This window comes from Macaca nemestrina, chromosome 16 (assembly GCF_043159975.1).
Source record: "Macaca nemestrina isolate mMacNem1 chromosome 16, mMacNem.hap1, whole genome shotgun sequence".
In the NCBI taxonomy this organism is placed as follows: Eukaryota; Metazoa; Chordata; class Mammalia; order Primates; family Cercopithecidae; genus Macaca; species Macaca nemestrina.
This window is the reverse complement of record NC_092140.1, coordinates 83,792,347-83,814,743: the sequence shown is the minus strand read 5'-3', so window position 1 is coordinate 83,814,743 and position 22,397 is coordinate 83,792,347. Positions and strand designations below refer to the sequence as shown.

At 38.7% G+C, this 22,397-nt stretch overlaps 1 protein-coding gene across 3 annotated transcripts in view; it reads left to right on the top strand.

The window, feature by feature from the left end:
- The window catches only part of LOC105491722 (DnaJ heat shock protein family (Hsp40) member C15), a 138,735-nt gene that overhangs the window by 76,681 nt on the left and 39,657 nt on the right, over window positions 1-22,397 (top strand). For all 3 annotated transcript variants that reach the window (XR_011614865.1, XM_071081434.1, XM_011758368.3), the window contains 3 exons: window positions 3,945-3,996; window positions 6,490-6,563; window positions 17,941-18,017. Coding sequence is in view for 2 of the 3 variants with exons in the window: in XM_071081434.1 (XP_070937535.1) it covers window positions 3,945-3,996; window positions 6,490-6,563; window positions 17,941-18,017 (203 nt within the window). In the remaining variant the exon portion in view is untranslated. The remainder of the gene's footprint in view (window positions 1-3,944; window positions 3,997-6,489; window positions 6,564-17,940; window positions 18,018-22,397) is intronic.

The window sequence follows — 22,397 nt, the reverse complement described above, 5'->3', positions numbered from 1 at the left end:
TCTCCTTCTGCCGCCCAGGCTGGAGTGCAGAGGCCTGATCTCAGCTCACTGCAAGCTCCGCCTCCCGGGTTCACGCCATTCTCCTGCCTCAGCCTCCCAAGTAGCTGGGACCACAGGCGCCCGCCAGCTCGCCCGGCTAGTTTTTTGTATTTTTTAGTAGAGACGGGGTTTCACTGTGTTAGCCAGGATGGTCTCGATCTCCTGACCTCGTGATCCACCCGTCTCGGCCTCCCAAAGTGCTGGGATTACAGGCTTGAGCCACCGCGCCCGGCCCAGCCTTACATATTCTTAAAGTGGAAAACAAGCAAATGCCTGATGGTTTGATGTTTTCTTACATACAAAACTTTAATCCTTGGAATAAAAATCTCTTTGAAATTTTGGAGGCAACTATTTCATCTTTTGAATAGTTGAAATAGTAAAAAGTTGCAAAAATTAATCTATAAAAATTTGATATTAAAATAACTCAGCTTTTTAATACTTTATATTTTTCTTTCTTCCATTTTTTTTTTTCCCCCCAAGTTTTGCTCTTGATGCCCAGGCTGGAGTGCAGTGGTGCAATCTTGGCTCACTGCAACCTCCGCCCCCTGGGTTCAAGTGATTCTCCTGCCTCAGCCACCTGAGTAGCTGGGATTACAGGCATGTGCCACCACACCCAGCTAATTTTGTAGTTTTAGTAGAGATGGGGTTTCTCCGTGTTGGTCAGGCTGGTCTCGAGCTACCAACCTCAGGTGATCCGCCCATCCCGACCTCCCAAAGTGCCAGGATTACAGGCGTGAGCCACCGCGCCCGGCCTGAGACTTTATATATTTCAAATGTGCGTTTTTCAAAATGTGGAAAACTGGGGTAGTTAACCTAGGAAAGACCAGTTCATTTTCCAGAGGCTACCTCAAAAACACTTTTCTGAATCTTCTCTTACTTTTACGTATTTAAGGGTTATAGAACTTTGAACTTCTGTTATAATACTCATTAAATAGTAGTCATTTTTATTGAACTTAAAAAATTTTTTTTTTTTAGACAGAGTCTTGCTCTATCCCCCTGGCTGGAGTGCAGAGGCATGATCTCAGCCCACTGCAACCTCCACCTCCCAGGTTCAAGACATTCTCATGCCTAAGCCTCCTGAGTAGCTGGAATTACAGGAGCCTACCACCATGCCCGGCTAGTTTCATATTTTTAGTAGGTACGGGGTTTCACCATATTGGCCAGGCTGGTCGCGAACTCCTGACCTCAGGTAATCCACCTACTTGACCTCAGGTAATCCACCTACTTCCCAAAGTGCTGGGATTACAGGCATGAGCCACCATGCCCAGCCTTTATTTTTTGAGAGTCTGACTCTATCGCCCAGGCTGGAGTATAGTGGCACAATCTCAGCTAACTGCAACCTCCACCTCCCAGGTTCAAGTGATTCTCATGCCTCAGCCTCCTGAGTAGCTGGGATTACAGGCACATGCTCCCATGCCCAGCTAATTTTTTTTGTATTTTTAATAGAGATGGGGGTTTCACCATGTTGGCAAGGCTGGTCTTGAAATTCTGACTTCAGGTGATCTGCCCTCCTTGGCCTCCCAAAGTGTTGGGATTACAGGCATGAGCCACTGTGCCCAGCTTTTATTGGTAATATTAAAAGCAGTTCACATTTACGGTTTGTTTGACATGTCCCAGGTCACTGTGCTAAATCTTTTACATATATTTTATCCTCACATAACCCTGTGAGGTGTCAATACTGTTTCTGTGCCCTTGGGATGCATCATTGTACAAAACAAGTTCCACAAAGGCTACAGATCTTTAGATTCTGATATTAATATTTCTATATCATTCTGTTGTTAGTATTCTCTGGTTACTCTTGAAATTGAGCACCTTTTCATATTTTTAGCCATTTAGTTTTGTGTGTGTGTTTTGTGAAATCACTGACTTTTAGTCTTTTGCCCATTTTCTATTTGGTTGTCTTTTTATTATTAATTTGGAGGTATCCTATATGTATATTTGAATATGTGCCGTTAGCTGTGTGTTGCAGATGACTTGTGTCATGTGTTTCAGATTCAAGCTGAGGTATTAAGAGCAGGTAGGGTTTGGGTAGGCAAAGATGAGTGTTTCTAGTGAGATGAAAGAATAAACAAAATTGTAAGGGAAGAAGATATAATTCACATATGAAATAGTTGAATAGTTTGATTGGACTAAGACCAGAAAGCTCAAAATATATAACACCAGGGAAACCCTAGAAAATGACAAAAATATGCCTCAGCAGAACATTTTCTTTAAATCAATACATCTTCTGTTCAGGAATAACCTGTTTCAGGCAGACTAGACAACCAGAAAGGAACCCTAAAGATCGTTTGCCTCTCTGGTAGGTAGCTCTAGGCTTTCACTCCCCTGCCAGGGAATGAATCTTCTATTACTGAAATGGCCTTGATGTCATTGCCTGGTGAAAAGGTGTGACTTAAAGTTGGAACTGATGGGGAGAGAAGCCTAGAGGAAAGTCCTTCATCTTGTCCTCTGGCTCTAGATTTCTCAGAGTTTTTGCATATTAAAGTTAGATCACCTTCATGAGGCTGCCCTTGGTAACCTGATGTTTCTCATTATAAAGTCATTCCTTGAAGGTTGGCACTTTGATTTCCTATGACTCGGTGTATATTTCCTTACAGAACTTGAAGGCCAATGGCTGAATGGCTTTTTGGTTTTAGCCTCCCTTTAGTCTCAGCCTCCATCTTACTGTGTCTGCACCAATGAAGAAGTATATTCATTCTGTTCCCTAGGGAGATTATGCTAGTGTTTTTAAAGTCTCTGCCGACTCTTCAGAATTTGCCTCTCAAATCCTTATCAGACAAAAATGTTCCTGTGGTTTCACTGCTTAATTTGTATCCATTAGAATTTGTTTTGGCTCCAAGTGCCTAAAACCCCAAAATATAGTGGCTTAGGAAGATAGAACTTTTATTTTTATCCCATGTATTAATAAATAGAGGCAATTCAGGGGTGGGAAGGCAGCTCCATCTGGAACTAATGTCTTTTCATCTCATTGTTCTTCCTACTTTATTCAAGAGGGCTGCTCCAGCAATAATGTATGCATTCCAGCCAGCAGGAAGGAGAAATGGAAAAGGAGAAGGACATCTCCCTACCCCTCTGTAGGACTTCTCAGAAGTTGCATACACTACTCTGGTTATATCTTATGAGCCAATGCTTAGTTAGCATAGCCATACCTAAGTCTAAAGGAGGCTTGGAAAAATGTATCTAGCTAAAAACAGGAATTCCTGATCCTATTGAAAAAAAGAGAATAGATATTGAGGATTACCATTGATCTTTGCCACACAAATCTTTTGTTATTGTGACACTAATAGTTTCCTGAGATGTTTAAGGAGAAAAGCTCAGAATAATATGGGTATATAGCCAATTTAAAATAAATTCTCATCAGAATTAGCTTATATCTGACATTCTGAATTTTGGGCCCTTGAAAATTTTTACACTGGTCTAGAAGGGTAGACATTAAATTTTTTATCATTTTTGTTAAGTTTGGAAGCTTGACTTCTTTCCTAAACATTGATATAAGATTTCATGAAATTTTTAAATATAGCAAATGCTGTTGAACATTGCAAATGTAAAATATGGAGAAGGAAATAGGTGCTTTTTATCTTTATAGAAGATAAATATATCAAACCCACTTCAAAATCGTCTATAGAAAAAATTTTAGCAATAGGTAATATAAAAGCTCTCGGTTAGAATGGATTCAAATATATGGAAATTAAATGAAAATCTAGAATCATTTCGGTTCACTGAGAATTAGCTGATATAGTGAGCAGCAGATATAATCCCATAGACATTTTTTAAAGTCCTGGTCTTCACAGTAGAGCTTAAAGAAAATATAGTATTGTAACGTAATTATTCTCATTATTAAAAATGATTTACTTTTAAAACCCAGCATGTTACATCATAAGTAATACTCATTTTTTCTTCCATAGGTAAGAAGTTTGATAGCTGTAGGACTGGGTGTTGCGGCTCTTGCATTTGCAGGTAAGATAAAGAATATATACCAATAAATTGCATGAGAAATATTTCTAAATAGTGTCTACAGTGATTCATTGAGTAGACCCTTAGTATTCTGAGGTTTTGGTTTTCAGACATAATAGATTCTCACTCTTTCCACCATTTGTAGTTACTGAACATTTGTCATTGTAGCAAAATCTAGATAAACTTTATGGGGAAGAAAATTAGTGATACAAGAGCCCGGAAAACTAGCTCCAATAATAGTTTATCTTCCTAGCTTTTTTTTTCAGTTTGAGGTATAGTATACTATAAAAAGAAATTTTAATATTGTGCAATGTAAGTGGCATGGAGTTCCTTTATTCTCCCATATTTATTTTTTATTGCAGATAGGTTTATACATTTTAAGCTGTCAGTTCTTTCTCATGAGCATAGTTGTTCCGTATAGTTTATTAATTTGTCTCTCAACATTTTGATATAATTACCTTGATAAATCCAGGAGAATTTTTTTCACTGCTAAAATTACCTTTTTGGAAAGAATAGTTCTGAAGATCTAAAGTAGATTTGCTGAGTCTGTCATTAACTTACCATAGTTTTAAATTACATAGCTATTTCCTAAATATTAATTTGCAAATATGTCCTTATTGATAAAGATTTACTTTTTTGTTCTAGCATTTGTGTTTGTAAGTTCTATCGGTTTGATCTTGTTAATTGGATCTTTTAGGCAAAGCTGCATTCCATTGTAGCTATATGGAGTTTAGTAAGATCTAATAGAAAAATGAGAAATAAGAGGGTCTTGTTTTGTATGGTATTTAATTTCTCATAACTATCATTTAAAACACCATTTTAATCTTTTATCTTGGAAGTGATGAAACACTTCAACAATCAGAACTTTGAAATCTCGATCAGTGGTTCAGATTCTGTTGGTGTTTTTGTCATCAGGGTCTTACGTCTCAGTTATATAACTTAATGAATTTCTGAGGTTTCATGAGAAGAATATCAGGTCTCAAACAGAATTCTGACAAACTTGCCCCTAAACATAAAGGAATTTTAGAACTAATTAGAGTAGGCATAGTTATGAATTCAAATGTAAGATTTTGATTTGAAATTAGATAAAGATATATTTTTCCAGTATCATCTTTGTAAAATGACAAGAATTGGTGTGTGTATTCTGTATAGACCACACTATTCCCAACCTCATATTACTGACTAGAATATTATATTAAATAACAGCAAGACCTCTTCCAGAGCCAAATACAACCAAATAGTAGAATTTAGGAGAAAGTACACTTAGATTTGTTAGCACTAGGTCTTCTAGTTAGAGTAAACCTCCAGATGTCGCTTCTTGAAGCATTCAAATGCTTTTTAACTGAAATTAGAAGTCAATCACTGTGGTTTTGAAGAATTTTGAGGTAATATAAAAGCTACATTTCATACTATTATAAAATCAAATGGAAGATGACATCTATGTGATAAGAGATACAGACAAGTTAGGGAATCAGCCTCATTTAATTTCACTTTATTTAATGTTCTCCTTTATCTCAAGAGCTTTTTATCTTCACATTTCCCCATTTCTGGCATCCTGTCTTTCACTGTAACATGTTTGCACAGAAATAACATTATACATAGGCAGGTAAATTTTTCTAAAAGGTCTAGGTAGTTGAATTTTTGCAGTAGAACTCTTGATTTGCAAATAGACTTATGGTTAGAAGTTGAATTAAAGCATGTAGTGTCATATACTGATTTTCTAGCAAGACTATTGGAGAAAGAGATACGGGTAGAAGACACAATCTGATTGGGGTACAAAAGATAAATTAGCTAGATAATATTTTACTCTTATTTGATGCCCTGAAAATAATTTAGAACCTGTTTTACTATTGACTTTTAGTTGTTAAAACTCAGGGGAGTTTTGATTACTAAGATTCCTAACTAAGGAAAGAACTAAAAATAAGTTTTTGGTGAGAGTAGCTATTCTCGGTGAGAAAAATTGATAATCAATATCCTTGGTAAATATTTCATATGTAATTGCTTTTTTACTTTAGAGATAATTCCATTAAAACCATTTCTGTGCAGTATAGATCATAAATACAATTTGTTTTCGATATATTTCAAAGTGATTATCATAAAACGCAATACAGTTAATCATTTTAGTATTTTAAGTATCTTTTATGCATAATAGGACTTTACAGTTTGTTGTAGAAAGAATACTAGGATGTTATTTTTTGTGACATATACCATAATATAAATGTAAGATATTATACATAAACAATGAAAATTTCTAGTTTTATGATCATAAACCAAACTTGATAAATTTAACGGCTATGATAATGGTATTAACATGAAATTCTGCCCTCCAATAAATTAAAAATATGAAAAAAATTGACCATCTTTCTGGGAGGTTTTGAAATACTTATTGAAATGACGTATGTAAACTATCAATAAATACTGTGGCAAGCACTTTGAAGGTGTTGATTGATTTTGATTATAGAAAATATGTTTGCTTTTATTCCTTTTACTATTTAGGTCGCTATGCATTTCGGATCTGGAAACCTCTAGAACAAGTTATCACGAAAACTGCAAAGAAGATTTCAACTCCTGTAAGTTAAATGTGGCTTTAGTTAGAAAACTCATTTTGATTTTTGTTCGTGTGACATATTTGAGTTAACTTAGAAAATGGTCTTGGATTTTCCAATGTTTGTAGAAGTTTATTTCCTTCACTATATCATTGGTGAGTTTGTCTAATTTACTGGCTCAGTTTCTTTTAATTTCTTGGTCACATTATTTTTATATCTAACTTTATTCCTGGTTTTGACATCTAATTATTATAATCTGTTTGGTAGTATTACATCAACTTTGATGTAACTTGTTTTCCCCATTTAGTTACTGTTCATTTATTCAATAAACATTTATTGAGTCCCCATCCCTGTGCCAGCAGCTTGGAATAGCTGATGAACAAAGAAGACATGGTTCTTGTCCTGATGAATCTTACCCAAGAGTTGATGCCATCTTGAAATTTGAAACTAGTCCCTTTACAACATCATGCTTGGCCATCTCAAACATAAAACTATGAGATTCCAACCGTGAAATCCTGTAGAACTTATTATACATTTTTGCACTAGCATCATAGCTACTCTGGGGAGCTGAACATAAGTGAAAAAATGAATGACAGTATGTATCCGTAAAAGCAACAGTATGGATTGTAGTTTGCAACCACTGAAGACAATATAAAGGAAAGTCACTGAGGCCCTGCAGTGTAAACGTTGGCTTCAGGGAAGAAGCAGATCTGTGATAGATCAACTTGGTTGAGATTTGAGACTCTCAAATTGCTGCAAACCAAGTTGATCATCAGCTATTCTAAGTTCCTGGCACAGGGATGAGGACTCACTAAATGTTTCTTAAACAAATGAATACTAATTAAACAGGGAAAGTAAGTTATGTCAAAGTTGATATAATACTACTAAATGTGAAACTACTAAACTACCTATTTTATATATGTTTTTTCAATAAATATTTCAAAACTTACCAGAAAGACTCGTTTTTTCCAAATTTATAATTTATTGGAGGACAGAATGTCATGTTAATACCATTATCACAACTATTAAATTTATCAAGTTCTAGTTCATGATCATAAAACTAGAAATTTTCAATGTTTATGTATAGCATCTTACATTTATATTATGGTATAGGTCACAAAAAATGAATTGTTTCTTTTAGCAAAGGCATTACAGGCTTGTGAGGCTTAGTTAGCCATGAACAATGACAGCACCAAAGGATGACATACTGACAAATAATTAAACTTAGATTCAAAAAAAACAGCAAGTGATTTTACTGTCCTATAAATGCATGTCTGTGATTAGAGGAGAACATAGGTGTATTTTCTGTTTTCCTATTTTTATTTTATTCAGCTAAAATATTGGTAGGTATTCAGTAAGTATTCTTTGAGCACCTACTACTTACTACATTATCATAGACAGTGGGATATAGGAGCTTACATGTTAGTGGAGAGACACAGTTAAAAAAAAAAAAATGAAGTAAGATATATAATACCTAGAAGTGTTGAGTGCTTTTGAGAAAACCAAATCAGGGTAAGAGGCTAAAGAGTAACAGTAGTGAGGAATCTTTACATTAGATAGGCCAGGTAAGGTTTCTCCAAGAAGATAAGGGAGCAGGCCATACGAGCCTCTGGTATGAGAGCTTCCTGGGTGGTCGGATCACTGCGAAGGTCCTGAGGTGCAAATGAGCCTAGCAGCAAGAGGATCTCCAAAGGAGTGTTTGAAGGAAATAGTGGTAGCTTGGGCCCAGATCCCTTAGGACCTAATAGACAATGAAAAAAAACTTCAAATTTTACCTTAAGCGTGATAGAAAGCCCTTGGAAGGGTTTGAGCAAGGAGGCAATGTGATTTGCATTGTAGGTTATCACTCTGCTTGCTACCTAGAGTCAGAGTAGAAGCTGTGAAACCAGTAAGCGGGTATTGAGATAGTCCAGGTGATAGATGATGATGGCTTGAAATAGAGTAGTAGCAATGGACACAGTAACATAGTTCTTTAAATGAATTCTATTTATATCTTTCCATATGTTTATAAATAATAAATGGAGAGAATTTCAGAAATTGTTTCTTTTCTGTTATGGTGATCTTCAGTACACCGTAAATAGAAAATTACCAAGCTTTGCAGAACTACATTATTTAACACTGTAAAGGAAGAGAGAGCAAGAAAATGAGAAAATCTTCAGTACTTGGTAGAGGCTCACAGATAAGGCAGGGTAATTCAGGAGATTATAAGGGATACGCTCATGTAAACTCTTTCTTCAGTGGCTCACATGACCTGCTCCCTCATCTTCTCAGAGGAATCTTATTTGTCCTATTTAATATAAAGAGTCTGAGCCTGGTACCTGCATTTCTTAAAGGGAAATGATGTGTACCCCCCTTTCCCTCCTTGTGGGCCTCAAGGTAAGAAACCTAGCTTTCAATAAATCTGGCTTCTTTTTCACAAAGTGCTACTCTTAGAGTTTGCAGTAAAACATCTTAGAATATCTTTATCTTTATTATAATCATTATTATATTTTTACCTCAGTAAAGATGCAAGTATTTTTTTTTTTTTTTTTTTTTTTTGAGACGGAGTCTCGCTCTGTCGCCCAGCCCAGGCTGGAGTGCAGTGGCGCGATCTCGGCTCACTGCAAGCTCCGCCTCCCGGGTTCACGCCATTCTCCTGCCTCAGCCTCCCGAGTAGCTGGGACTACAGGCGCCCACAACCGCGCCCGGCTAATTTTTTGTATTTTTAGTAGAGACGGGGTTTCACCGTGGTCTCGATCTCCTGACCTTGTGATCCGCCCGCCTCGGCCTCCCAAAGTGCTGGGATTACAGGCGTGAGCCACCGCGCCCGGCCAAGATGCAAGTATTTTTAAACAATTTAAAAAATAGTAATCATTCCAGGGAAACTGAGAAATGAAGTATGTGCATACTTTCTTTTGGTACTAATGAATCCCAATGTCACACCTCATAAACACAGTATATATAGTGTTTTGATTTTGTAAATATTATTAATTATTGAACCAAATAGGGTTTCTGAAAAGACAGGAACTGTAATTGTGTGTCACTAAGTCTATGTCATTCAAAGGAGATTGTCCAGGGCTCAAGTTTCGATGGGGGTCTCTTTTCATTGTTTTTTTAAACTTTCTTTTTTTTTTCTCTAAGCTTTAACATGTTGTTTTTCAATCTTATCTTTCTCTTTTTCATACTTTTTTTTCATTTTGCTGAAATAGTGCGTAGAATAAGTTTTTTATATGGAACACGTGGATGATAAATGTTTTTTCTGCTTTATTAAACAGTTCGTTTCTTTTGTTCTTACTGTTAATTATCAGCTGCTAGCTCTTTGAAATTTGGTGGAGCCAGCATTAGAGAAGTATAGAAATCTCTGCTGAGACTAAGCCTCAGTGCCTGCACTCCTGCATTCCTGCATACTCACAGCTAGATTTTTTGGTGGTCTTATTGTTCTTATTCCATTGTAGACAACCTGTTGTTTTGGTTTTTGTTGTTTGGGTTTTGGGTTTTAGGTTTTGGTAGTGGTGGCTTTTTTTTGGCTCTGAAAGTTTGTAGGATTTTCTCTTTCTTACTGATCTGGAATTTCACAAGAATTCTTAGCCCTAACTTATTTGAAAATGGTCTTTAGTTCTGTAAGATTTTCTTACATTTTTTTCTTTTGTTATTTCTTCCTTTCATTGTCTCTCGGATTCTCGGCTTCTGGAACTCCAAACAGAAAGATGTTGGACCTGATAAAAAGATGTCTATCCTGTATGTCTCTTACCAATTTATCTCTTATTTTCCATCTCCTTATCTTTCTTTGCTCTTCATTCTACAGTGTTTTCACGGCTTATTTTCCAGATCACCAGGTTGGCCTTTAGCAATATCCATTCTGTTATTCAGTCTATCCACTGAATTCTTAACATCGGTAAAAATTTTTTTTTTTTTTTTTTGAGACAGGACCCGGTCTGTAGTGCACAGTCTCAGCCCACTGCAACTTCTGCCTCCCGAGTTCAGGTGATTTTCCTACCTCAGCTTCCCAAGTAGTTGGGATTACAGGCACTCGCCACTACGCCCAGCTAACTTTTGTATTTTTAGTGGAGACGGAGTTTCACCATGTTGGCCAGGCTGGTCTCGAGCTTCTGACCTTAAGTGATCCACCCACCTCAACCTCACAAATTGCTGGGATTATAGGCGTGAGCCACTGCACTCGGCCAACATTAGTAATTTTCTAACTTCCAAGAATTCTTTCTTCTTTCTAGCAAACCATTTTTTAATTAATGTGGTATCCTTTTGGCCATTCATTAGAATTTGGCCAAATTCTCTTCTGCTTCCCAATTTATCTCCTTTTCCTTTTTTTTTTTTTTTTTTTGAGACGGAGTCTCGCTCTGTCGCCCAGGCTGGAGTGCAGTGGCCTGATCTGAGCTCACTGCAAGCTCCGCCTCCCGGGTTCACACCATTCTCCTGCCTCAGCCTCCCGAGTAGCTGGGACTACAGGCGCCCGCCACCTCGCCCGGCTAGTTTTTTTTTTGTAGTTTTAGTAGAGACGGGGTTTCACTGTGTTCACCAGGATGGTCTCGATCTCCTGACCTCGTGATCCACCCGTCTCGGCCTCCCAAAGTGCTGGGATTACAAGCTTGAGCCACCGCGCCCGGCCGGTATATCTCCTTTTCCTAAAGCCAGTTGTTAGGTGTTCATATTGGTTCTTTTTTTCCCCTCCATGATATTGGATTTGCTCAAATGTCCAATGATCGTTGGTTGTTGATTTATATTTATGATGACTAAATTGACTAATAGAAGTAATGTTCTTTTTTTTTTTTTTTTTTTTTGAGACGGAGTCTTGCTCTGCCGCCCAGGCTGGAGTGCAGTGGCCGGATCTCAGCTCACTGCAAGCTCCGCCTCCCGGGTTCACGCCATTCTCCTGCCTCAGCCTCCCGAGTAGCTGGGACTACAGGCGCCGCCACCTCGCCCGGCTAGTTTTTTGTATTTTTTAAAGTAGAGACGGGGTTTCACCGTGTCAGCCAGGATGGTCTCGATCTCCTGACCTTGTGATCCGCCCGTCTCGGCCTCCCAAAGTGCTGGGATTACAGGCTTGAGCCACCGCGCCCGGCCAGAAGTAATGTTCTTAACTTCTCTTCAGCAGTTTGGTACGGTTGCCTCAACAACTTAATGGAATGAGCGTGTTGACCGTGGGCTGTAAATAACGTAGGTGGGTTTGTTAACAGGCATGTCTTTCAGAGCAAGGAGACTAGAGGCAGGTACCTGGAGAGTGCAGGAGAGGTTGAGCACTGTGTGCATTTTACTGCTTGGCATAGCTTCTCACCTCCCTACACTTCTGGGTTCTGAAATGGGACCTGCTGGTATGCCTCTGGTTCTTTTAGTACCTACCACCCAGAATAAGATGCGTATCAGAGAAAGAGGCATGTAGTTCTCTTTCTCAGCCTAAGGGCAAAAGTGACAGGTGCCTGGCCTCTTAGGCTCTATATTAGTAAAGTAGGAATGATCTGTTTATATTGTTCTGGTTTAATAAGTTACGCTGATTTTTTATTGTTGTTGTTGACTCTGAATTTAGTGTTCTTGTTTTCTGAAAAGGGTTTCTTCTTTTCTCTGGTGTTTGAGGCTGCTGGGATTTTTCTGTACGTGCAAATTTTACCTAGGATTTCTTTAAACTTTCTGGTTTGCTGTTTATCCCATTTCTTGTTTTCCAGGCCTATTAAGGGTGTTTTAAAATGTACACTGTCTTTTCTCATTTCAAAGGCACTTTGGAAAGCAAAATACCTTTATGATTCAGTCTGCTCTTTTGAACCAGTGCCCTTTTGCTTGATTTTTTTATTAATGTATTAATGTATATTATTGACTCAGCCAATGTCTAATTACCCTTAAATTTTTTTCTGGGGGAGAAAACCCATCCTTCATCTTTGTTTTTGAGGCTTTTAATTTTCTGTTTGTGAATCTGTCCTTTTATTTGAATATTATTTTCTAAATTGCATTTATTTTGTTTTATGGTCAAGTGAAATTTATGGAAAAATATACTAATTAAAATCATCCTTCGTTAGCTTTATATATCAAATAGATTATTGTATATAATAAAGTTTATAGCTTATGATAAATGTATTCTTTTAAAACTGTGGGATGATCCAGTTCTTCTCTAGTTGCCTGGAGGACTTTTGTGTTTCAAGCTATTGAATGAATGAATTAGCTAATGAAGACTTTGGTTTAACTTAGCATTTAGTGCTAATTTTACAAGGAAAATGATTTTGATTTTTGTTGTTTATATATACAATTTTTTTTTTTTTTTTTTTTTTGAGACGGAGTCTCGCTCTGTCGCCCAGGCTGGAGTACAGTGGCCGGATCTCAGCTCACTGCAAGCTCCGCCTCCCGGGTTCACGCCATTCTCCGGCCTCAGCCTCCCGAGTAGCTGGGACTACAGGCGCCCGCCACCTCGCCCGGCTAGTTTTTTGTATTTCTTAATAGAGGCGGGGTTTCACCGTGTTAGCCAGGATGGTCTCGATCTCCTGACCTCGTGATCCGCCCGTCTCGGCCTCCCAAAGTGCTGGGATTACAGGCTTGAGCCACCGCGCCCGGCCTATATATACAATATTTTATGAATGGGATAGTACAAAATAATCATTTGTAAGGTCCAGGATGTGTTTCTGTTTTTAGAAAAAAGGACGATTTACTCCATCTATTTGATGGTATACTTGTTCCTTATAGTAATCTCATTTTTTGGATCTAAACATTTTCTTTGACCTACCACAGTGTTGTCAGAAAATGGTTCTGCAGGCCGGGCGCGGTGGCTCACGCCTGTAATCCCAGCACTTTGGGAGGCCGAGACGGGTGGATCACGAGGTCAGGAGATCGAGACCATCCTGGCTAACACGGTGAAACCCCGTCTCTACTAAAAAATACAAAAAACTAGCCGGGCGAGGTGGCGGGCGCCTATAGTCCCAGCTACTTGGGAGGCTGAGGCAGGAGAATGGTGTGAACCCGGGAGGCGGAGCTTGCAGTGAGCTGAGATCCGGCCACAGCACTCCAGCCTGGGTGACAGAGCGAGACTCCGTCTCAAAAAAAAAAAAAAAAAGAAAATGGTTCTGCAGTGGCTTATATCTGTAAGTCCTAATATAATGCAATATGGGTATATTCTTTTCAAGCTTAAAAGGACCTTTCAGTTTTATTAGTGGAGAGGAGTACAGAGTTACAATTTTGTACTTGCTCATGCATAGATATTAATTCAGACATAACAATAGATTAAAATACTGTGATAACAGTTTTGTTCTATTTAAAGTTATATATTATAAGGCCTAAAATTTCTAGAAGTTTAAGAAGCATGATTTTCTCTGGAGAAATGTGTAAATACAGTTGACCCTTGAACAACCTGGGTTTGAACTGCACAGGTCCACTTAATCATGATTTTAACAAATAAACTCAATGAGCCCTCCACGTCTGCAATGAAATGTAGATCAAAAATGTAGTATTCATGGGATGTAAAACCCACCTACACTGAGGCCAAGTTTTTGTATCTGTGGTTTCTATAGGGCTGACCGTGGTGCCTGAGTATGTGCAGATTTTAGTATGAGTGGTCCTGGAACCAGTCACCCACAGATACTGAGGGCTGAATGTATTTTAGTAGTGAGTAACATAGCAATTTTTTGTTTTCTCTTTGTATACTTTTCTGCACACAGCCCTAAATGTTAAGTCTCTGTTCTTAAAATGGTCTAGTTCTTTTGGAAGGGTTGTGTTGATTATATGTATATACAGATTGACTTACTCGTAATAAAATCAGTGTTCATATGAACTTCTTCCTGACACTAGATTTTAGGTAGCCTTTTCTGAAACTCTATGTCTACCTGGGCAAAACTGAAAGTGAAAAAATTACTCAGATACCAATACCTGCTTTTAAGGTTAATGAGCTTTGTGACTATAGTGGGAATGACAGTTAATGAAACATGATAAATTTATCTTTTTTATTATGCTGGTTCCAAATTTTAGAGCTCCCCAAGGTAAATAAAGACTCATTGAAATATTTTTTTCCTGAATAATTACTCTATGTATTAGTTCAGGCATGATTTAAAAACAAAAGTAAGAACAAATATTTGGTGATACTTCTATTTTGTTATGACTAAATCAACTAATTACCTTTAATTTAGGGAGTAAGGTATGCATCGAGTTCAAATTTTGGTTTCCTGAAAGAAACCTTAAAACCAGCCCCTATTCCCCTATTCCTCTAAGTCCCTCGTTTTTTGAGACAGTCTGTCTCCATTGCCCAGGCTGGAGTGCAGTGGTGCACTCACAACTCACTGCCCTCCCAGGTTCAAGCGATTCTCCTGCCTCAGCCTCCAGAATAGCTGGGATTACAGGCGTGCACCACCACACCCAGCTCATTTTTGTATCTTTAGTAGAGGCGAAGTTGGCCAGGCTGGTCTCTAACTCCTGACCTGAGGTGGTCCGCCCACCTCGGCCTCCCAAAGTGCTGGGATTACAGGCGTGAGGCACCACAGTTGGCCGCCTTACTTCTTTCCATTTGTATCTGTATCTATATTTCTCTCTATATCTCTCTTTATATATGTACATACTCTCTGTGTATGTTTAGAAAGATATAAAATATGTTCAGATTAGTATGTGTACTTAACCCAATTTGGTATCCTTCCTCTCCTCAAAACTGTGTCAGGGGTGGGGGACTATTTGTCTTTTTACTGATTATAAATTACTTGAAACTTGGATAATACATTATATTCTCACAGTATTGATTCATTGATAGATTAGCATCTGTGTGATGAAGGACAGACCTTGCTTCTCATTTGAAAAGTGCCTGGTACACAGCAGTTGCTGAAGTGTTTATTGAATGAATTAATTGCCAGGAATTATTTATTACCAAGTAGAAATTTATAACAAGCTGTTCAAAGAGTATAGCTTATATAAATGACCAGATCTGACTCCCTACAACCCATTTTTAAAGCTCTAGTCATTTCCTTGGTTTCTTTTAGTAGTCTTCTTTTTCTTTAATTGTATAAATAGCACGTGCTCATTGTTGAAAATTTAGAAGTTGAAAAAAAGAAAAAAAATTATAATCCCACCAGCTAAAAAAACTTTAAAGTTATTTATATGCTTTCAGATTTTATTTCATGTAAGCATACCTATTTTTCCCTACTTTGTAAGGAAATGATTTCATGCTTAGAAACACATATGCCTGTAATCATATATGTGTATGTTTCCACCTAAAAGCTGAGTTTGTACATCCTGTTTCTCTGTTTAGCGCTACTGAAAATAGTGTCTTTACTTGCTGTCTCCATTCCTCTCTTCCCATTCTGCCTTAAACACACTGATCGTACGCTCACCTCACCGTCTGCAGCTCTTCTCTTTTTTTTTTTTTTTTTTTGAGACAGAGTCTTGCTCTGTCGCCCAGGCTGGGGTGCAGTGGCCGGATCTCAGCTCACTGCAAGCTCCGCCTCCCGGGTTTAGACCATTCTCCTGCCTCAGCCTCCCGAGTAGCTGGGACTATAGGCGCCCGCCACCTCGCCCGGCTAGTTTTTTGTATTTTTTAGTAGAGACGGGGTTTCACCGTGTTAGCCAGGATGGTCTCGATCTCCTGACCTCGTGATCCGCCCGTCTCGGCCTCCCAAAGTGCTGGGATTACAGGCTTGAGCCACCGCGCCCGGCCATGCAGCTCTTCTCAGTTTTTGATGTCCTCTTTGCTAAATCCAGAAGTCAGTTCTTGGCTCTCGTTTTTCCTTACCTATCAGAAACTTTGAAACCATTTTTAGTTTCCTCACTCTTGACTTGTAGTTATTTTCCTCCTTTACTGCTAGGCCTTCTCAGCCTCCTTTACTGATTCCTCTCCGTTTCTATATCAACAAAGTGTAGCAGTCTTTAGGGAACACTCCTTGGACTTCTAATTTTTAAACCATCTCATTCAGTCTCATGGCTTTAAATGCTGTCTGTCCACTAATGACTCACAAATGTTAAGTCTGATGTTAAGTCACACATTCTCCACTTGGATATTTAAGACATTTCAAACTTAATATATCCTAAATCATTCTCCTCATGTCTGTTATTCACAACAAATAAACAGCTGCTCCTTTCCTAAGTCATTAAATGGCAATTTGACAGTTTAGGCCAGAAACCTTGAAGTCATTTGCACAGCTTGGGTTCTCTTGAAAGCAGAGTGAGATAAAGATTAGCAAGCTATACCTTTATTAAAGAGTGCTCTTAGCATAAACAACTCCAGAAAGAAAGGGAAGGATAAGTTAGGCTTCAGTGCAGTCCTACCAAAAGCCTCAAGCCAATCTCACAATAACCTCTAAGCAAGGATGACCATTGTATTATCCCAAGTTGGGGCGAGGGGTCATAGGATTAAATGACATTACCCAGGTAGTGAGTATGTATAAGAAGTCCAAGGACTGAACCCTAGAGAACTACAATGTTTCTATCCCATGTCAACCAGTCAGTAGATACAGGCTGCCCTGCAAAGTGGGATGAGGTGACTTCCTTTAGGCAAGGCAATTCCTAAAGTGTCTGACAGCTGGGAGCTATCAGCCAGCCACAGCCCCAGTGTCTGGGGAGTAAGTCCTTCACTCCTGATGGGGGATCTGGTGAACACATAACAGTGTCCTCAACATCATTCTTAATTTTTCTTTTACTCATATCCCAAATTCAATCCATCAAGCAAATGTTAGTTCTGTTTTCAATATGCATCCAGAATCTAACCGTTTTTATCACCTGCTCTGCTACCACCTTAGTTCATGCCATCATCATATATTGTCTGGATTATTGTTTTGTTTTCTGAACTGGTCTGCTGCTTGCACCTTTCTATTGTCTACACGGCAGTTAGATTAAATCGAAGTTAGATTGTTACTCCAGTGCTCTGGCTTCTCCCACTTAAAATTCTAAATTCCTTCCATTGTTTACAAGGCCCTCCACAATCTGGTTCCCATTACATCTTGAATCCTCCTCTTCTCCTTGTTCACACCTCTCCAGGAGCATTGAAACCTTTCAGTCCAGCTTCCCAGTCTCTCTTGGCTTGCCTGTCTGCTAGTGTGACATACTCCCCACTTCATCAGTTCCTCCCCATTCTCTGTTGGCTAGTGTAAAAGGCCAAACAATGTCTGCCATATCAACATTAAATGACTTGATCAAGGTTATCCGATGAGAAAAGTACTACAGAGCTTAGAAAAAGTTCAAGCATTTTGCTTCTACCAATCTCTTTTGTTCTTCCTGTTATATCTTGGTGTAGAAAAATTAATCTGTTTTAAAGTGAAAAAAAGTTAACATTTTTTAAGACTTCCTATTGGTCAAAATTTCTTGAGAAGTTTCATTGTTTGGTGCTTCCCCCCTGCCCATAATTTTGAGTTGACTTCTAGTAAAATGCATTACTCTCACTGCAGCTACACGATGAGATTGAGGTCATGCCACCTCATACGTGTAACTAATGATTTCTTGCTCTTTCTTTCCTATACAGAGCTTTTCATTCTACTATAAAGGAGGATTTGAACAGAAAATGAGTAGGCGAGAAGCTGGTCTTATTTTAGGTGTAAGGTAGGTGTGCAGCATAAGTATTGTTTTGTTCTGTGACCAAGCTTATCTTTAAAAAAGAGAAAACGTTACAATAAGGTTATACTTAACATTTAAAATTATGAGTAGGCGGCAGAGGAAAAAATACCAAATTTTTACATTTTAAAGCCTCAAATCTATCCCACTCCCCTAAAAAAACAAAACAAAACAAAACAAAAAACAGGCAAAGTTGTGAAGTTCCTTTATTCTTTAACAAGGATCTATAATTGAATACTAATGTTTCAGTTAATCAAAATATCCCTTTTTGTGACATTCTCTCTGGACTCAGTTTTATAATTTGATATGTATCATTTTTAAAAATTCTAATGCAGGATATGTTTCATAGTTCTTTTCTGCTTCTGCATTGTGACATCAAGCATATTTATTGTACTTGTTTCACCTTAGTATCCTTTTATTGTCTAACTTTGGACAATATGAGAGAAAATTAATGATATATGATTGCTGTGTGATATCATTTAACATTTAATGTTAAGAATATTTTCCCCTATGATATTCATTTGTTTACCATATATTCCCTTAGAGCCCACTCTCAAGTTTTTGTGGGAATTGGTCACAGTATGTCAGGTACAACAAATCTTCTGATGATATAATCAACACAATTAAGCAAATTAGATAATAAAGTCCTATATTGACAAAACATTTTTGATATCTTGTAAATTTTTTAAAATTTAAAGATTTTTTTAAAAAGCCAAAACATTTTATTATTTTTTATGACCTAGCAGAAAAAACAAAAGAGTTGGGAGGAGGAACACAGTTTAGCTTGGTGCTTTATTTAAGAGATCTCCTCTCTTCTTAGATGAGATCTCTCCTTATCAGACAATAGAAAATAGAAAATCATTTTAAGCATGAAAGTCAGATTAGGAAGTTAGCTATACTGCCAACTGTTTCTTGCTTAATATCATTCAGAATGGCATTGTTATTTTTCCTGAACTTTTATTGGGCTCCCAAAATACCCTGTTAATGATCTTGAAATCTGAGTATGAAACACAGTATAAAACCAAGTACAAAGGTTTTTGAGGATATCCTTTAATATTATGCAGGGCACTTATGTTGTTTGGACAGACAGGAATTGCCTATATTTTTACACTCTCTTAAGATATGTTTATAAAGTTTTATCCCATAGAACTGAAAGCTGTATAAAATTCACTTGGAAGATTCAGTGATTAGGAGCACAGACTCTGGTGATATCAAGTAGATCTGGGTGCAAATACCAGTTTACCACCTGCTAAATGGGTGACCCCAGTTTCATCATCTGAAAAATAGAGATAATAGGTTAGTTTTAACTGCATGAGGTTGCCATGAAGATTAAATTATATAATATATGTGAACTTCTTTTTTTGGAAGTTTGTTTTTTTCTTTTTTAAACTTTTAGGTTCAGGGTTACATGTGCAGGTTTATTATAAAGATAAACTCGTCATGGGTTTGTTGTATAGATTATTTTGTCACCCAAGTACTAAGCCTAGTACCCAAAATTTTTCTGCTCCTCTCTCACCTCCTACCCTCCACCCTCAGGTAAGCCTCAGTGTCTGTTTTTCCCCTCTTACCATTTAGCTCCCACATATAAGTGAGAACATGTGATATTTGGTTTTCTGTGTCTGCATTAGTTTGCTGAGGATAATGGCCTCCAGTTCACCCATGTTCCTGCAGAGCCCATGATCTCATTATTTGTTGTGACTGCATAGTATTCCATGGTGTATATGTACCACATTTTCTTTATCCTGTCTACCACTGATGGGCATTTAGGTTGATTCCTTATCTTTGCTATTGTAAATAGTGCCACAGTGAACATGTGTCTGCAACACATGGTACTTACTAACTACTCAATAAATGTCAGCCAAGCAAAGCAGATTCTTCCCCTGATTCTGTCGCTTAGGCATTGCCCTGTATGATCTTGGTCAAGCATTTTTGTTTTGTTTTGTTTTTAGCTTTTCTATACTTTGACTTCTTCATTTTTGAATTGAGATTAATAATATTCTGCCTTGTGGGAACAATATAAGAATGATATGATGATACCTTTGTATATAATACCTACCAAATATCAGGTGCTGAAAAAAATTTGGCTCCTGTTTCTTTCCATGTCTGTCACGAATGCAGAAGCTAGACATTTGCCCTAACACATTAAGTGGAAAGGTGAATAAAACTTATCTGCTTTCATCTAGCCCTTTCTTTTCAGTCAGGCAATGTTGATTATGACAAGATGATTTAAGATGCGAGTATATTGCTATGGTTCCATTTTCTGTGATCCTTGATTCTCAGCTATGTAGACTCTGTAACAGGCAGGTGAAGGTGAAACGGAGCTGATCCTTTGGGTCACCTATTTTCAGAATGCTCTGTGTGTACTAGATGATTCTGTACATTCTGATGTTATGCCCAGACTGTTTGTTCCCCAAAGAAGACCACCAGAGTCCAGAGTCAAAGCCAAGCGGCAAGGATCTTTACTACAAGTTCGAACTTGGTCCCTCCTATACACAGTATACAAGAGGGCCCTGAACAATGCGAGCGTTTGCTTTTTATAGCCCGAAAGTTGTAGGGGAACAAAGAAATTCTTTTGGCTCCTGCGCTTTCAGTAACCTTGAACGGCTGTCCCCTTATCGGAGACTTTCCAGGTGGTGTTTATACTGGGCTCAGGGAGTTTGAGAGATATATGGTGGTGGGATGGGAGGATGGGATGTGTTTGTGCTAGGCTCAGGGAGTTTTGAGCCCGGGGCTGAGGAATGTGCCCAGCTCCTTTCATTCCCCCCTTCTCTTCAGGTATCTTTAGAGCCAATCTTGGGTCTTATAAGTCTGATTCTGTTTTAGCGTTTACAGGTTGGTATTGGGCTCTGAGGACCATGAGTTGTACAGTGTTAAATCTTTCCTTAACAAATTGTAAAATTCTGTTAACAACACAAGGTCCTACGGTAAGCAGAAATAGTAGACTTAGCAGGGGTCCAAGGAAGGGGGCTAACAGAGAAAACATAGAGGAATTTTACCATTGGTCTGCAGCTGAAGCAAACTGCCGTGTTTTTACTTCAGTGCTTAACTTGCGTAACTGTTGGACCCGGTCCTCTACAAGTCCTGATTCATTTATGTAGAAACAACAGTCTTCTTTTAGAAATATACATGTACCACCTTTTTCTGCAGTGAGTAGGTCTAGGGCTCTCCGGTTTTGCAAGGTTACTTGAGCTAGGGACGTGAGCTGCCGCTGAAGGGAGGCAAGGGACTCAGCCGACTCCTCTATAGTAACGGCAAATTGTTGGTACAACTTGTTACTTTCTATGAGGGTGTGACCTAGGGCTCCCCCCGCTAGTCCGGCCGCAATGAAGGATGCGGTGAGGGAGATTCCTGCAATGAGGGGGAGAAATATGGCTCGTGCAGGTCTTGGTCTAGGGTCTGGGTGAATAACAGCACTAGTCCAGTTACCGGTATACCCTAGGAACTCTCCAGCAGTTAGTAGAGTCAACCGGGGAACTAATGTGACAGGGAGACACAGTAGGTTATTAACAGAAGGACTAGGTAGGTTCTTAGATAAGGTTCTATTACACCAGAAGAATATGCCTGATGGAGCCCTTAAGGTGATATTAGGGGGCGTTGCAGTGATGCTGCAGAGGCTGGAATTGGTTCCTGAGAAACAGTGGGGAAACTTCTCCTGACTGGGGTTTAGATATAGGGGCACGTTCAGGATAGGAGCATACGAGAGGTTTCGGAGGTTGTTAGCTTGGGCAAAGGTAGAGGATCCCTATGGCAGAGGGACAGTGGTTAGCGGTGGACGCCCTAGAGTAGCGCACAGAAAGCAGCCAGACAGGCTATGAAGTCCTGTAAGGTTAGCAAGTTCTAGTCCTTCTTGTAATAACTTTAACCAGGAGAAAGGACGTAAGTCTTGTGTTAGTCTGTTTTCCTGTCGTTGGATATTCCCGTGGACCAGGGGCAGTACTTGCACTAGGCCTCGCCACAGATAGAGGTGACTGCTAGGCCATGTGGAGGAGGGGGAGTAGTATACAGCCCCATGTTGAGGTGTGGTCCAGCGGGAGTTCCAGGGGTCTCTAACTATTCATGTATATGAAAAGTCTCTATCCCGTCTATGATGGAAGGGCCATTTAGGGTCTAACTGTTTTCTCTCTCCTTAATAATGGGGTCTATGGATGTTACAATAGTTATAAGGGCAGCCGGCATTTTGGTGCCACCAATAGTGTTTACAATTGTATTTAGTCTGATCAAACTCAAAGCATATTATTGGTGTCATAGGTTTGGCTATTTGAAAACCAGTAAAATTTAGTAGAATTGGGCTGTTGCACCCTGAGGAAGGGCAATCAGCACTGGCCAATAATTTTCCGGGCTTATGAGGTTGCCTAGGGTGGGTTCGGT